This window comes from Panulirus ornatus, chromosome 7 (assembly GCF_036320965.1).
Source record: "Panulirus ornatus isolate Po-2019 chromosome 7, ASM3632096v1, whole genome shotgun sequence".
Taxonomy (NCBI): Eukaryota; Metazoa; Arthropoda; class Malacostraca; order Decapoda; family Palinuridae; genus Panulirus; species Panulirus ornatus.
The window spans coordinates 32,243,149-32,259,315 of NC_092230.1; the positions used below are offsets into that span (position 1 = coordinate 32,243,149).

The 16,167-nt window shown below is 38.8% G+C and overlaps 1 protein-coding gene across 1 annotated transcript in view; it reads left to right on the forward strand.

The window, feature by feature from the left end:
- The first annotated feature begins 1,392 nt into the window (after positions 1-1,392).
- The window catches only part of nbs (nibrin), a 73,471-nt gene continuing 58,696 nt past the window's right edge, over positions 1,393-16,167 (forward strand). The window contains exons 1-5 of the mRNA XM_071663043.1: positions 1,393-1,529; positions 4,420-4,553; positions 8,182-8,348; positions 9,204-9,363; positions 9,491-9,630. Of these exons, the coding sequence (XP_071519144.1) occupies positions 1,496-1,529; positions 4,420-4,553; positions 8,182-8,348; positions 9,204-9,363; positions 9,491-9,630 (635 nt within the window). The 5' untranslated portion in view covers positions 1,393-1,495. The remainder of the gene's footprint in view (positions 1,530-4,419; positions 4,554-8,181; positions 8,349-9,203; positions 9,364-9,490; positions 9,631-16,167) is intronic.

Below are 16,167 nucleotides of genomic sequence, written 5' to 3' on the forward strand. Positions count from 1 at the left end.
TTTTGTCAGGCAGCATCAAGCGTCACTGTGTTTCGTTTTCGACGTCATGCAGGAAGAAGGAAAACTATTGTCATGTTTTGAGAGCCACCAAGGAAAAGCTTAAGGAACCAAGTCTCCAGTTTGTGCATGGATATCGAGTCTGCAATTTTCCTGAAGGCACAGATCCAAGGATGCAACTTCCACTGGGGTTAAGCTGTGTAACTTAAGCTACAGGAGTTGGATTAGGGCTCATAGAAAACAAAAGGACCACTACAAAAGCATCTCCAACATTTTTCTTCCGTGCCCAACTTGCTGACCGCAAACATGGTAGATACCTCCAAAAAGGGGAATTGACCCTGAAACTTTTGTAGAATATATCCAGATCACATAGCTTGAAGGATCCTAGCACTTGACATCTTAGTCCATGCACGGGAAATCCATCAGAACTAATAACGATGTTGAAGGATGGGCACCAAAGTATACCAATGGAAAAGCTAGAAAGACTGCATTTCTGGATGCTTATGAACTTGCTTATTGATGAGGTTAAGCTGGTCACACTCCGGACCACACTGCTAAAAGCTAAGCTAAGGAAACACCACAGAAACAAGTACCAAACTCTGCCACTGAGAGGAACACGAATCCATTACATGTCAACTTCCTTTCTTGTGAAGACCTGTTACTGAAATTTTTCACCATCTGAATGAATTAGGCAATGTTTGTCACGTAAATGTACACTGCATGATATTGCATAAACGTTCATGTGAGCTTATCTTAAAACTTATTTGCATCTCAAAGTGTTTAAAAATGTACCTCAACGTTTATTGTAAATTGCACAGTAAAACTCTACGTTAATATATTTTGTAACACTGATTTTGGTTTGATACACGCTCTGATGTAAATCATACATATGGAAACTGTTATATAAAATACATTCGAGGGCCGTTTTGGTCACAGAGTATGAACGTTTTGAGTGTAACAGAGTCGTCTTGCTCACAGGGAAGGCCCGTTTTCATTACAATATCACCGTTCTGACTGGAGCCGTTTTCAGCTGGGCCCTCGTCTCCACTCAGTCACTTCATAACTGCAAAAACTGGGTGGTTGTATTTCCCTGGATAATTTTCGAGTACTTTACAAATAACCCTTGACATTAAAGTTCTAAATGAACTTCAAAGACGAAATCAAAGAGAATTATACAAATATGTTTTTAGAAAAGTAAACGAAATAGCTGATGCCTACACAAAGGTAAAATTACTTAAACGTGTTACTTTTGTAAAGCAGAAACCTCATTGTTTTGTGAATGGGGTCTAAATTCTCTCGAAAATATTTTCCAACGGTACATGAACATAGATTACCATAATTTCCTATGAATTGACTCGCAATCCAGCAACGGCTTGTTTGTTCGCTGACAATGTTGTGCGTCCGGCCGTCTGTGTGCGCGGTGCTGTGTGAAAATATGATTGCCAAAACATTAGGACGGGAGTGACGAGTTCCAGTCTTTCGGCGATCTTTAGTCAAGATGTGGACCTTAGAGGGAAATCCAAATGTTCCAGGTAAAGACTGATCAGGGAACAGTGTAATGTACCGCACTGGAGTAATATCAGTGAATGCGAGTAAGATGTCAGTATACGTTAATGATTAGACTTCTTACACTTGTTCTGTACCTGATGGGATAGTAGGAGGTAATTTTTTTTTGTGCATTCTGAGAGACTTCGACAAAACCCTCATAGTTACCAAACTGTATCGAAATATACAGAACTACACAAGAATATGCCATTTAGATTCCTTAAGGTTTTACTTGAAATGGCAGAACAAAGTTTGATACATAGATTCGTCACCAGTCATATCGGGGTTTTGTCGCACCCATATGATATTATACTGCTTGGCCGCCACTGTGACCCCTACCGACAGTTTTACCCATGATATTCATTGACACTTTGATCCTTACTACCGGTTTGTCCTCTGAGTTTGGTTAGGTTGTAAAGTTTGTTTGATTAGGTGTAGTTTGGTTAGGTTAGTTGAGGTATACTTGATGTTTGCTATGGGTTACTTAGGTTATATGTATTCGTTTCAGGAAGCTAAATATTTTGAGAAAACTCTTGGTGGAGGTTTAAATGATGGTAAGTATTAGGGAACGAACTGCTAGTAGGGGCCAGTGTCTGGTATCCGTTTAACTAGAGAAGGAATGTTAGTATTCCTTTAGGGATACATTGATTTTAAGATAATACTACACATGAAACCCATTTCAACTGATTCACTATAGCTAGTGAATTCCATTCCACTTGTAGCAGTCACTTCAGAAATTGTGGGTAGGTTGGGAATCTTACGTTTTTGTTTTGTTTGTCAGGAAAAAATATATAAATATGGAAAGAAGTAAACACGTAGTTTTAAGGCAAAAGAGAATTATGGTAATGGTAATTCAGGGATTTTAGGGGGGCACATATGAAAGGACTCCTTACACCTAATGGAAAGGTGCAGTTGAGATATAATTATATTGAGTAATCTTACCATAACACAGGATTTTCATTGGAACCTGCACCAATTTCCTATTTTTCTGGGTGCCACAACAGATGGAGATGGTTTCACATGGTGAATGTCTGTGTAAGGTCTTAGTTTAGGTCCCTAAATCAAGTTTTGATTAGATCATAGGTAAGATTTTAAGTCTTATGGTTCTACATTAGGTAAAGGCTTTAAGTTCTAGGTCAGTTTAGGTCCTTAAGGTCTATATTATGCTGAATTGGGTTTTTAGGCTTGGTCCTGGGTTCATGTCGTAGGCCCAAAATTAGAGTCTTCAGTCTCAGGCTATGTCCTTCGATTAGGGTCAAGGACTTACCCAAGAACCTAACCTAGAAGTGTTACTTCAGCCTTCATTAAAAGAGATTTAGAAGGGTATAGATAAGATGTAAAGACATTTACCCCGTAATAGCTTTCTAAAGTTTTCCTTCCCAACCCAGTGCATCTCAGTTTTTCAAGATGTTCATAAATATGTTTTCAGCCTAACAGTTTCAAAGATATGTCATAAAGGAATTACTCCCCAAGTGTATTTCCCCATTCAATACAAATAGGTAATTTCAGACAGAAATGAATGAGATATCATATAGAAATATTGGCTACAATAACAAGAGTACATTCCTCAATGACAAATATTCCTTAACTAATGCATCTTTGGTCATCAATGCAGACGTGTATAAAAAACATGCACATACATAGATATATACACAGGAAACAGCATCGCTGCCCCCCTGCTTCAGCAAGGTAGCACCAGGAAAACAGACAAAAAAGGCTACATTTGTTCACACTCAGTCTCTAGATGTCATGTGTAATGCACCAAAACCACAGCTCCCTATCCACATCCAGGCCCATAAGCCTTTCCATGGTTTACCCCAAACACTTCACATGCCCTGGTTCAGTGTGTTTATATTGACAGTAATCTAGGAGGGCATGAGGTTGGCAAGATATGTTGGTGCTAACTGTATTGTTAGCCCTGTGTCGTTTTATGGACTGCATTTCCAGGATGCTGTTAATGGTCGTGATCAGTTTTGCACTCCGAGTGGTGTCAAGGAATGGGATGATATGGAAAACATTTTTTGCAAAGCCTCATCCTTGTCCTTGTTGTCTGTCTTGTTTTGGGTTGTGAAGTTAATGAAATTTAAAAGAGTGGATCAGGATGTAAGCCTGTTTTTTCGGATGAGGGCTATATGTATGTTGTATTCATGGAGTAAGTGTGTTGATTTTTATGCTATTGACAGCGAGTTGTAGTATGCATAGTTTGTGGTTAGCATTATGCAGAGTAATGAGGTTAGTTTGTGATGGGTAGGGGTTGTGTATTTTGTGCTGTTTTGATGGATATTTTTTTTTGTGTGTGTGTGGGTGTGGTTCATTCATTTTTAAGAACCAAGTAGGCCTTTAAGAACAGTACTTATGTGCTGCAAAGATAGTAACCTTAAAGACAGCAGGAGCATCTGATGGAATAGTGCTTTTTGATTATGGGGTTTTAGCACTTGGGCAGCTGTGGTCCATGGTTAAGGTTAACATCACTGGTTTACATTAATAGTTAGGAGATTCTAAGTGAGGCATCATCGCCTGGAGGTGACAAAATGTGTGGTCATGGAAGATGTTAAGGTATGACCCATAGTCTGGCACAGAGGCAAGGGAAAGCTTGAGTTTGTGTTTCATGCTGGGGCTGAGTGTGAATGGCTCCTTTGGGGGAAAGTCTGGTGTAGGTTGAGGTCTAGTGATGCAACACAGTTGCCCTCAGCTTTTCTTCATTCTGCTGGTGCTGGTTGATTGCAGAGCTGCTTGTTTGTCTTCATTGTGCCTGTTGTCAAGTTTCTTTGCACTATGGCTTTGTAAAGACAAGGCCCACCTATACCACTAGGATATCATTGATTCCATAATGTGGCTGCAGTGATAGATAAACTATAGATTTATTTCATATTTCAGATAAAAAACATTATTTACCATGTGGGTCTTCACTGATAGTAAGCCGACGTGAAGGCCATATTCTTCTTCAAGGTGATAATTCCATCAGCCGCCAACATGCTGCTATTTTCATCAATCACTCTCCTGCAAACTTGGTAATTTTTTTCTTTTTTTTGTTTTACTTCTAATATTGTACTTCTTTATTTAGTATATGCTGCTTTTTCTCATAATTTCCTAGGAGACATGCTGCTGATATGTGAGAGGAACAGTTATATAATCAGATAGAATAGTTTAGTTTGCTGAGACTTATATCATCTTTTTCCTTTTTTAGGGAATTTATGATGAATCATTTGTTCAGAAGAAATTAACTTGCTCTACAGAGTAAATCAAAGGCATGGTAGTCATAATGTTTTGCTGAGGAACTATAAGCTGGTTGTTGTAAAGCAAAAGCGTAATGGAGAAAAAAAGAGCTAAGTTTATGATGCTGAAGGGGAAGTTTTCCCAAAACTTGCTTGATAAACAGGCATAGAATGTTGCAGTTTATTTATTTATAATGCACATTTAGCCATTGTATTATAAGCATTTTTGTGCATTTCCCTTTTCAAGGTTTCTGTGTAGTTTAGTACAGTGCAGTTAACATCCTGCATCAAGACATTTTAAGACTTGTTATTGTTATGTGTACAGTATGCAGCATTTTATGCATTCATTATACATAAAGCTGGCTTTGGGGGTTGCTCTTTGCCCCTGTAGCTAACTCAGCTTACAAGTTTCTTTGGTGAAGACCTGTTGTACCAGGCTGTTTGATGCTGCAGGTCCCATTCTTCTGCATGTTATTACACTTGCATTCTCTGGTATACCTAAGTGGTGATATTTAGTTCTGTCCAATAGAAGTCTAGTACTCCCTGCCCATGTTATCAGAAGATTTATCAAAAGCAGATTAAATATAGGTGGACCCCTGACATTTATGCTGTTTCTCCCAATCTTTCTGTAGCAACCCTCCCCTTCCATGAATTTGAGTGTTCATCCCATACATTCAGTCCAGCTGAGTTATCTTTGTTTGCATGACAGGAACAGGACTTTCCAGTATTTTTCTTGTGTATATTATAGTGTTTCTTTTGTATATACATTCTTTTGAGTAAATTTTGAGCATCTAGCTTGTTTAAGACATTCAGATGTTTTAATAATCAGTGTTAGCAGTAAAAGGCTCTGTATATTTTTAGCTCAACAAAACTATATGTAACGCTCAGCAACTGAAATAGCACACATGATGGCTAAGGTTTTTTTTTCAGGATTGTTGCTGATATTGTTTTGAATGAAAATGTGCCATCATTTTGGGTACTGCTTATCAAGATTTGATGAGGTAATGAGCACATGATAATGTGTAAAAGAGCCTGTGGAAAGTAAAGAAAAATTCATTTAAGACTGAATAATAGTCAAGCTTAAATGTTAGTTTTTACTTGGCAACACAGTGATTGAGCAGAAAAGTCTGTGCATTATATATTTAAGGAAAGATGGCAGATTTAAGCAAAGGTAATTGAATTATGACTAGATATGCGAGAAAAATGGCAGATTCTAGCAAATATATATGAGACAGGACAAACTCACTAATGGCAACATATTTTTGCTGACTGAGCCCTTGAGGAGTTTTTGTAGAATTGATTTTAGAATTCCTAGATGAGGACCATGGTGTGCAATATTTGTCTAGTCCTGATGGGTAAAGTGTTAACTTGGGTATAAGAAAAATTGTGGCTGCCAAATTACAGGAGGAACTACTGAATTTGCCAAGTGATTTGAATTCAGAAACTTCTGTTACAATGACATTTACGTCTATCATTATAGCTTATGTATTGTGGCAATCCTGAGTCGGCAGAAGCTGAAAAACTACCAACTATAATGTGGGCACAAGCTCTTAAGCTCAGAGGCACATATAACTTGCTGGGTTCAGCACAAAGTACTTTCAGTTAAACTGCGGGCAGATCCTAAACTGTGCAGCAGACCCTTGTAGAATCCATGGCTGCAGATCCAAGTTGAGACTTTTAGTATATGTAGTTTTCTTCCAGGATGTTTTCTGTCTTTGTCAAGGTTGTCATTTGTTTGATAGAAGGATACCAGTAAGACACCATACATATTTGCTGTTTAGAAAAAGCTTTAGGCTACCATGGAATATGTGAAGCAACGTCAGTCACACAAAAAAGGAAGCCATGTCATTACTTATCAGAAAGAGCCACTTTGATGTGGAGGTAATTTTCATGGAATTAAACTGACACGTGTGGGAGAAAACTTTTTTTAACAGCTAATTTAGTTTTTATGTTCAAAGGTTAAAACAGTTTTGTCAGCACCATTTCTATGTATGAAAAATTTGTCAAATTCTGTGTCCATTTTGGACACAAGTACATGGCCAGCTAATAGTAAGAGTGTGCATGATTGTGGTAATGGTAATCAGAAAATATATTTCAGTTTATATGTGCATATTCATTTGGCTTGCATAAAGAATTTCAAAATGTCTGACTTATTAAATGAAACTATTTTTGTGAGTTGTTACCCCTCATTCTGATATGCTTCAGTTCTGCTCCCTTTTTCACATGATCTGCATCTTGTCTAGACACAGCTTTCTCAATAAACTCCTTGAAGCATAAGGGTCTCATCTCTAAGCTGACCTCTTTTGGTTTCCCTCCCTCTCTTTGCTTCCTTATATTTAGCTTTCTCTCTGGCTGGTCTGTCTCTGTGGTTGTTAGTAGATGAGCCTCACTTCCTTTCCTTATCAACAGCATTGTCCTTTATCCTATGCTTTTTCTCCTTTTTATCAACAATTTCCTTTCTTCCACACATAACCGAATGCACTCATACATTGATAACTCGACATTGCATTCCTCCACATCCTTCAGTTCTGCTGCTTCTTCTTACACATGACCTGCATCTCATCTAAACACAACTTGCTCAGTAAACTCAGGCTTGGACAGGATATCTCAGGGGGATAGTTGAAATCTGGCTAGTTTAATACCTCCAAGACCCAGTTTTTATCCATCTCTTGAAAATTCTTCCCATCTTTCTTCTTTGATGGTTCTGTAATTCCACCTCTTGACTTTGTGAACATACTAAGTGTTACTGTAACATGTACTTTAACTTGGAAACCCCTGATTACAGAAATAGCCGAGTCTGCCTTTAAGAAACTGGGAGTCCTGTGTAGATGTCGAAATTTCTGTACTTCCAAACAGTCTATTTATTTACAAAGGAATGATCTGTCCTTGTATGGAGTACTGCTCTCACATCTGAGGTGGCTCTAGCTTGACAGAGTTGAGTCAGAACTTAACCTGCTTGCCCTATGCTGCAGTACTGGTTCGCTTTCCCTCTTCTGTTGGTATAACATCGGTTTTTGTTCCTAAGAGCTGGCTGCTTGTGTGCTGCCACCACTAGCTAGACCATGCAATATTCAACAAGCTTAAGTGTAACATGATTACTGTTTGGCCATTAGTAACTCAAGAGTGGGCCGTTTTGATATCTGTTTCTTTCCCTACACCTCTAAGCTTTAGAACTCTCTAGCCTCTCATGTCTTTCCCAATGACTATGACCTGGCACATTTTATATGTCAGGTTTTTCTCTTCCAAAATATGTAAATACTTTCCACTGTATCCTATTTTTCCCTTTCATCAATTAATCTCTAGTTCATTTAAGGCCTAGCCTTGATGTGGACTTTCATCCATGACTGGAGCCTCCACCATGAAAAAAATCGAACAAGCAATTGTGATGTGAATCCTAATTTTTATAGAAAAACTTGTCTTTCAGAAAAATGTACAAGCCCAGCCACAGGTTATGCTAACAGAACTAAGAGCTAAGTATGGCACATTCTTGAATGATGGTATCCAGAATGATAAAAAGATACAAGAAAATTCAAGAGTTGAGCTCAAGAATGGTGATGTGGTCAGATTTGGTATGCTCACAAATACTTGGAGGTAAGGATATGGAGACAGTAATGATAATCATTCACATATTTTCACTAGACACTGATCACCACACTCTTGAAACCATTTGCTTTTGACTTAAGCCATATGGATTAGGACAGAGGCCATATTTTGTACACCCACATGACACCACTGAACTTTGATCTGACCCTTATATGCCTTTGAATGACTTGTGTGGGTCATGACAGAGGCCATCTTCACTACATCTCTGATAAGGTTGGCCACTGGTCTAAGCTTTACATTTCAGAGAAATGTCATCATCAGAACACCCTGTAACTCTTTGTTTTCGTAGGTCCAGATAGAAAAAAATAGGAGCAGCTGATATGGATAATCTGCTCTTTAGGGGAGTATGGTAAATCTTAAGAGAAAAAAATTTAGCTGTGAAAGACATGTTATATGGAAAGGTCATTACAAAGGGGACATTGATTAAATCTATGTTATATGATAAGTTTGTTAGAAAGAGTAGATGATTAAAGCCTTTCAAGTTGGTATTGCCAAGTTGGACACGTGGTAGATGATTGGTTGGTGAAGATCTGTTGTGGGGAGTGAAGTCTTCAGGACTAGAGATGTGTATGATGTGGATTTCAGGGGAATGATCTCATGTGCAGAGATTTTATGTTTTTTGTGTGTGATAAATTAGTATACTGTGCAAATTGAACAATTGAGAAATGTCATTTGTATTAAGGAAACCTTTGTTTCCTAGCACCAGGCACAAGTTGAGGCTATGTGTGTATAAGCTTAGAGGTACATGTAAATAAGAGTAAAGTTTAGTATATTAGATAGATGTATAAATCAATATTATTTGAAATGCATAACAACATTTTGAAAGAAGCATTTTAATACCAGGTTAGTTTATCGGCCCTTGGTTGTGACAACATCAACTCTCCAGCCAGACAAGAAGATAGTGTTGACGGATACTCTACTGAAGTTGGGGGGGCACTTGGTTGGTGAATGGAATGCCGCGTGTTCATACCTTGTCATGAACAGCATCACACTTACAATCAAGGCATGCAAAGATCTCATTTTTTGTTATTTTTTATGTTAAATGCATATGTGTTGCATTTTGTTTGGTCATCAGAAAAAGTTAATGGCACAAGAATGATTGTAGATTAATTTTAAATGTGTCTTTTCAGGTTGTATGTGCTTTAGCTGGTGGACGCCATATTGTAACACCGGAGTTTTTTACGAAGTTGTTAGATGCTGTTATGAATAAAACTCCTCATCCGAATGCTGATGAGTTTCAGCCTCCATTACAGGTTAATTCTGCTTTTATGTAAATTTGAATGTAGAAGGACACTAGTCAAAGATAAAATAGGCTTAAAACAGATTCTATTCAAGGAGAGTAGCTAACAGCTTATGCAGTAAGTGTATATTACAAAATGGTTGATTTCGAGTGTTGACTGGGTGTACAGAATGATTGACGTGGTATACAGTTGGATTAAGTAGAATGATCTGCAAGTGCATGGTGAAAGTTGTATAACCAGATGTCAAATGCTAAGCTACTGTGGTATAGAAGCTGGTGGTCGGTGTTCAAGGGAGAGAAATTCCATAAGTTCTGATGAAGTGCAGTGTTTTTTAAAAATTTTATTTGATTTGTATATTGAGTAATGTCATTCTTATTCTCTGTGTTGGCTTTTGGTAGGAAAAGTGAAGAAAAGATGTTTTGCATTACTATTGTTTTGATAGGCTTACTGACCAAAAACCGATTGAAAGAGCAATGGAAGGAGTTTGGTCAGGTGTTAAAGAGTCTTTTATTATAAATTGATAATTTTTTTTTTTTTTTTTTTTTTTTTTGCCGCTGTCTCCCGCGTTTGCGAGGTAGCTCAAGAAAACAGACAAAAGAAATGGCCCAACCCACCCCCATACACATGTATATACATACGTCCACACACGCAAATATACATACCTACACAGCTTTCCATGGTTTACCCCAGACGCTTCACATGCCCTGATTCAATCCACTGACAGCACGTCAACCCCGGTATACCACATCGATCCAATTCACTCTATTCCTTGCCCTCCTTTCACCCTCCTGCATGTTCAGGCCCCGATCACACAAAATCTTTTTCACTCCATCTTTCCACCTCCAATTTGGTCTCCCACTTCTCCTCGTTCCCTCCACCTCCGACACATATATCCTCTTGGTCAATCTTTCCTCACTCATTCTCTCCATGTGCCCAAACCATTTCAAAACACCCTCTTCTGCTCTCTCAACCACGCTCTTTTTATTTCCACACATCTCTCTTACCCTTACGTTACTTACTCAATCAAACCACCTCACACCACACATTGTCCTCAAACATCTCATTTCCAGCACATCCATCCTCCTGCGCACAACTCTATCCATAGCCCACGCCTCGCAACCATACAACATTGTTGGAACCACTATTCCTTCAAACATACCCATTTTTGCTTTTCGAGATAATGTTCTCACCTTCCACACATTCTTCAAGGCTCCCAGGATTTTTGCCCCCTGTATGATCCACTTCCGCTTCCATGGTTTCATCCGCTGCCAGATCCACTCCCAGATATCTAAAACACTTTACTTCCTCCAGTTTTTCTCCATTCAAACTTACCTCCCAATTCACTTGACCCTCAACCCTACTGTACCTAATAACCTTGCTCTTATTCACATTTACTCTTAACTTTCTTCTTTCACACACTTTACCAAACTCAGTCACCAGCTTCTGCAGTTTCTCACATGAATCAGCCACCAGCGCTGTATCATCAGCGAACAACAACTGACTCACTTCCCAAGCTCTCTCATCCCCAACAGACTTCATACTTGCCCCTCTTTCCAAAACTCTTGCATTTACCTCCCTAACAACCCTATCCATAAACAAATTAAACAACCATGGAGACATCACACACCCCTGCCGCAAACCTACATTCACTGAGAACCAATCACTTTCCTCTCTTCCTACACGTACACATGCCATACATCCTCGATAGAAACTTTTCACTGCTTCTAACAACTTGCCTCCCACATCATATATTCTTAATACCTTCCACAGAGCATCTCTATCAACTCTATCATATGCCTTCTCCAGATCCATAAATGCTACATACAAATCCATTTGCTTTTCTAAGTATTTCTCACATACATTCTTCAAAGCAAACACCTGATCCACACATCCTCTACCGCTTCTGAAACCACACTGCTCTTCCCCAATCTGATGCTCTGTACATGCCTTCACCCTCTCAATCAATACCCTCCCATATAATTTACCAGGAATATACTCAACAAACTTATACCTCTGTAATTTGAGCACTCACTCTTATCCCCTTTGCTTTTGTACAATAGCACTATGCACACATTCCGCCAATCCTCAGGCACCTCACCATGAGTCATACATACATTAAATAACCTTACCAACCAGTCAATAATACAGTCACCCCCTTTTTTAATAAATTCCACTGCAATACCATCCAAACCTGCTGCCTTGCTGGCTTTCATCTTCCGCAAAGCTTTTACTACCTCTTCTCTGTTTACCAAATCATTTTCCCTAATTGATAATGTAGAAGTAAAACTGAATCTACCCTAAGGAATTTGCATCCCTGCTCTTTTGTAGTCGTATTGGGCTGGAAACTCCAACTTAACGAGATTAATTCTCATGAAATATGCATGTATGTGTCTCATCTGCACCATGTTAGGGTTCTCACAGGACAGAGAAAACTAGAAAATCGGGATTTGACACGAAGGAAAAAAAAATAGGGAAACCTTGGAATTTTACCAAGAGCAAAATATTTTGAAGCCTTGCTATGATTTTCTGCCATTTTTGTGATGCAAATATGCACATGAACCATTATTTGTACTGAGTGATTGCATACAGTTTTACATAACTTTTATGGTATCTTGAATGTGATTGTATGAAGGTATTTATTTGCTTAAAGCTTTTGATTTTGAATATGGAAAGAATGCATTATATGTACTTCTGAATTTCATTTACCATTTAGAGTAATTAGTTGAAAAGGTGCAGCCGTGAAGAAAGGTTGTAGTCTAAAGTGTTTTCATTATCGTGGAAGCTTAAAACTCATAAGGGAAAAATGAGGGTTCAAAGAGAATCTTTTTTTTTATAAATACCTCTGACCTGATGTTGTTAGACAGCAGCACTTGCTAGTTATTATTGCGATTATTATAAATGAGTTCAATTTGGGGCTTTGAGCTTGATTAAGCCCATTATATTCTATACATGTCATAGAAGGTAGGTAAAAGTGGGACTTTGGGTTACATACAGCATCTGTGAAGCGAGTCATAGGGTTGGTGAGGGGTTGAAGTTTCTTGGGAGTATTGAGAAGTGTGTGGAAAGCCATGTCATGGTCTGTGAAGGCAAAGATGGACATGTTAGAATGTAGAGTAGTCCTGACCGTGTTGCATGTATGTGGGGCGTGGGCTGTAAAAGAAAAGTATGGAAGAGGTTGAATGTGTTGGAAATGAAATATCTGAAGGCAATATATGTTTAGAAGGGTTGATTGTGTAAGAAATGATGGGGTAAGGGAGAATATGGTTGAGAGAATTGATGAGTGTGTGCTGAAATGTTCTGGAAATTTGGATAGAATGACTGAGGAGAGGTTGAGAAAGAGGGTGTATGTGTCAGGAATGGAGGGAACAAGGAGAAGGGGGTGACCAAAATGGAGATGGAAGGATGGAGTGAAAGGGGTTTTGAGTGCTGAGGGCCTGAACATGCAGGAGGATGCAAGGTGTGCATGGGATAGAGTGAATTAAAGTGATGTGATATACAGGGGGCAATGGGCTGAACTAGGACATATGAAGTGGTCAGGAGAAACCATGGAAAGGTCTACAAAACCTAGTTGTAGTTTGGGGGTTTTGGTTTTAGTTCATTTACACATGACAGCTAGAGAGTGGTTGTGAGTGAAATGGACCATTTCAGTCTTTTCCTGGTGATACATCACAAAATTAGGAAATTGCAAACAAGTATGAAAAAAAAATAAAACACTTGGAAAGGCTAGAGGCTTTAAATTTTCCCACCTTGGAAGAGAAAAGAATGAAAGGTGCCTTGATCACAGCCTTTAAGTTTTTAAAACAGACTGATGGCATGAAAGGTCTGGAAACCTCATGTTTTGCAAATTTAACAAGCATGTGTAATTTGTAACTGAAATATACTGTATATACACTCTTCAAAAAAAAGTATTGGCTCCCCCACCCTGAAGTTTCTAATAATCTACAACTGGCTGACCAAGATTAAAAGGTGACTTTGCTGCCATCCTGATGCTGTTGTAAACTGCATCAGGGGGCAGGGAAGTCGAGTTTTAATCTTGATTGGTCAATTGTAGATTATTAGAAACTTCAGGCCTGGGGGGCCAATAACTGTTAGAATGTACCCAAAGTGAATATGCTTTAAGTAAGAACCTATTCATGAGAACTTCAAAGGAGTCTAAATTTCCTTGCCACTGGAAGTAGTACAACTTTGGCAGCAGGATTTTAATTAGGCCCTGGTTAACATCGGGACTGTATCACAGAAATTCGTCCTGGGGTGGTAATAAGATATAATTTATTGAAGGCTCCAGTCACTTACACAAGTCCACATCCTTAATTGAAAAAGAGAGAGAATTGTGAAAGAGCAAAAGAAAAGACAAAGGAAAGTTTTTATGAATTTTGGAGGGTGAAAAACCTGTCTTTTAAACTGTGCCAGGAAATACATGAGAAGGTAGAAAGTTCCAAATCTTCGAGGTGTAGGGAAAGAAGCTATTATCAAAATGGCCGATGACCACACAGTAATCATGCGATGCAGCAGCTTGATGAGTACTGTGTCATCTAGCTGGTGGTGGGGACACACAAGTAGCCAGCTCTCGGAAACAAAAACGTAAGAAATACGTATAGAAAATGGAAAGTAAACCAACATTGTGGAATAAGACAAGAGGGTCAAGTTTGAAAGTTCGCCTGGGATAGTTTATATGTCAGACTACTTTTGACTCAATTCTGTCAAGTAAGGATGCAGAGCTAGAACCTCCCCATACGTGAAAGCAGTACTCTATATGTGGATGAATCAGTCTTTTGTATTAGTAGAGCAACATTCCAGAAGAAATGAAGTTTCAACATCTAAACAAGACACACAGCTTCTTAGAAGCAGACTTAGCTATTTCCATAATGTTAGGTTTCCAAGAAAGAAAGAAAGAGTGGATGTTTTAGTTATACCAAGTATGTTCACTGAGTCAAGATGTGGAATTACAGAACCGTCAAAGGACAGACGAGAGTTGTGAGGAGGTTTCGATAGAGAGATGGGTAGAAACTGGGTCTGGGAGGCATTGAACTTGACTAGATTTCGTCTACCCCGCTGAGATGTCCTGTCCTAGTCTGAGTTTATTGAGGAAGCTGTATCAAGACGAGACATAGATTGAGTGAGAGAAGAAAGAGCAGAACTAAAGGATGTGGATGAATCCAGCATTGAGTTGTCAGTAAATGAGTGCATTTAATTATTTGTGGAAGAGAGGAAACTGTTGAAAAAAAAGAGAAAAAGTTTAGGGGACAGGACAGAACCTTGAGGGACAGCAGACTGCTGTTGATGGAGAAAAGGGGGGAGTCTGATCCATCAACAAACACATAGACAGACTGGCCAGAGAAGCTAGATATGAAGAAGCAAAGTGAGGGAGGGGAGCTTAGAGCTAAGACCATGCTGCCATACCCTGTCAAAAGCTTTCGATATGTCAAGGGCAACTACACATGACTCCCCCAAATCTTTCAGGAATGATGACCAGACATTAGTAAGATAGGAAAGAATATCATCAGTGGATCTCGCCTTATGGAAGCCATACCGTGATCAGAGTGGAGAATGTGATTTTCGAGGTGTCTGAGGATATGGGAGTTGAGGAAGTATTCAAAGACTGGGAATAGTACATGTCAGTGCAATTGGACACTAGTTAGAGAGGTCAGAATGATCACCCTTTTTAGGGATGGGATATATCAATGCATGCTTTCAAGAAGGAAAAGTTTTGGTTTTTAAAAAGGAATGGAACAAATGAGCAAACACATGTGCAAGTTCAGAGGCACACTGTGTCAGTATATGGGGATGGATGCCATCAGGGTCATAAGCCTTGCTGGTGTCCAGAGAAAGAAGCAGTTTTTGGACAGTCCAAAAAGAGATCACGGAAAGAGGCATAGGATTAGTAAAAGGAACATCAGGGGGTGAAGGAATGTTAGAGTCATCCAAGGTGGAGTTAGAGGAGCAATAGGAGCCAATGAGAGTTGCTTTGTCAATGGGAGGGACAGCTATAGTACCATCAGAATGGAAAAGTGGTGGGAAAACAGAGTGACAGAAGTTGTTAGAGATGCTCTTAGCTAAAGACCAGGAAGGCCTATCAATGGATAATGAGGAGAGGTTATCACACTTCCTTTGAATAAAAGAAAGCTTCACCTCACGGATAATGTGCTTACAGTGATTATGGGCAGTAATAAGAGCTGAATGGGAGCCAGGGGAAGGAGACTTTTTTGAAGCCCAATATGCCTGATTCCTAGTCTGAATGGTGTTTGGTAAAAACCCACTGAAGAGAACTGCTGAAAATGTATTTGGAAAATACAATTTATCAAATCATTGACCAAGTAAGCGATGAATGTTTTAAACCAACAGATTGATCACTTTTTAGTGAATGTACTACCTATTTTCTGTTATTTTTCTTACTATGTGATTTATTTTCAGTACGTGAATGAGTCAAGAACATACAAAGAAAAAAAAAGGGCATAAAAAAAAATACATAGATAAATAGATTTATCCAATTCAACAAGTTATCAGAACCCCAGGAGGTTTTTCGTATATTTTTGAGTTTTTTCAGACTTGATCACCGTTTCCTGCAT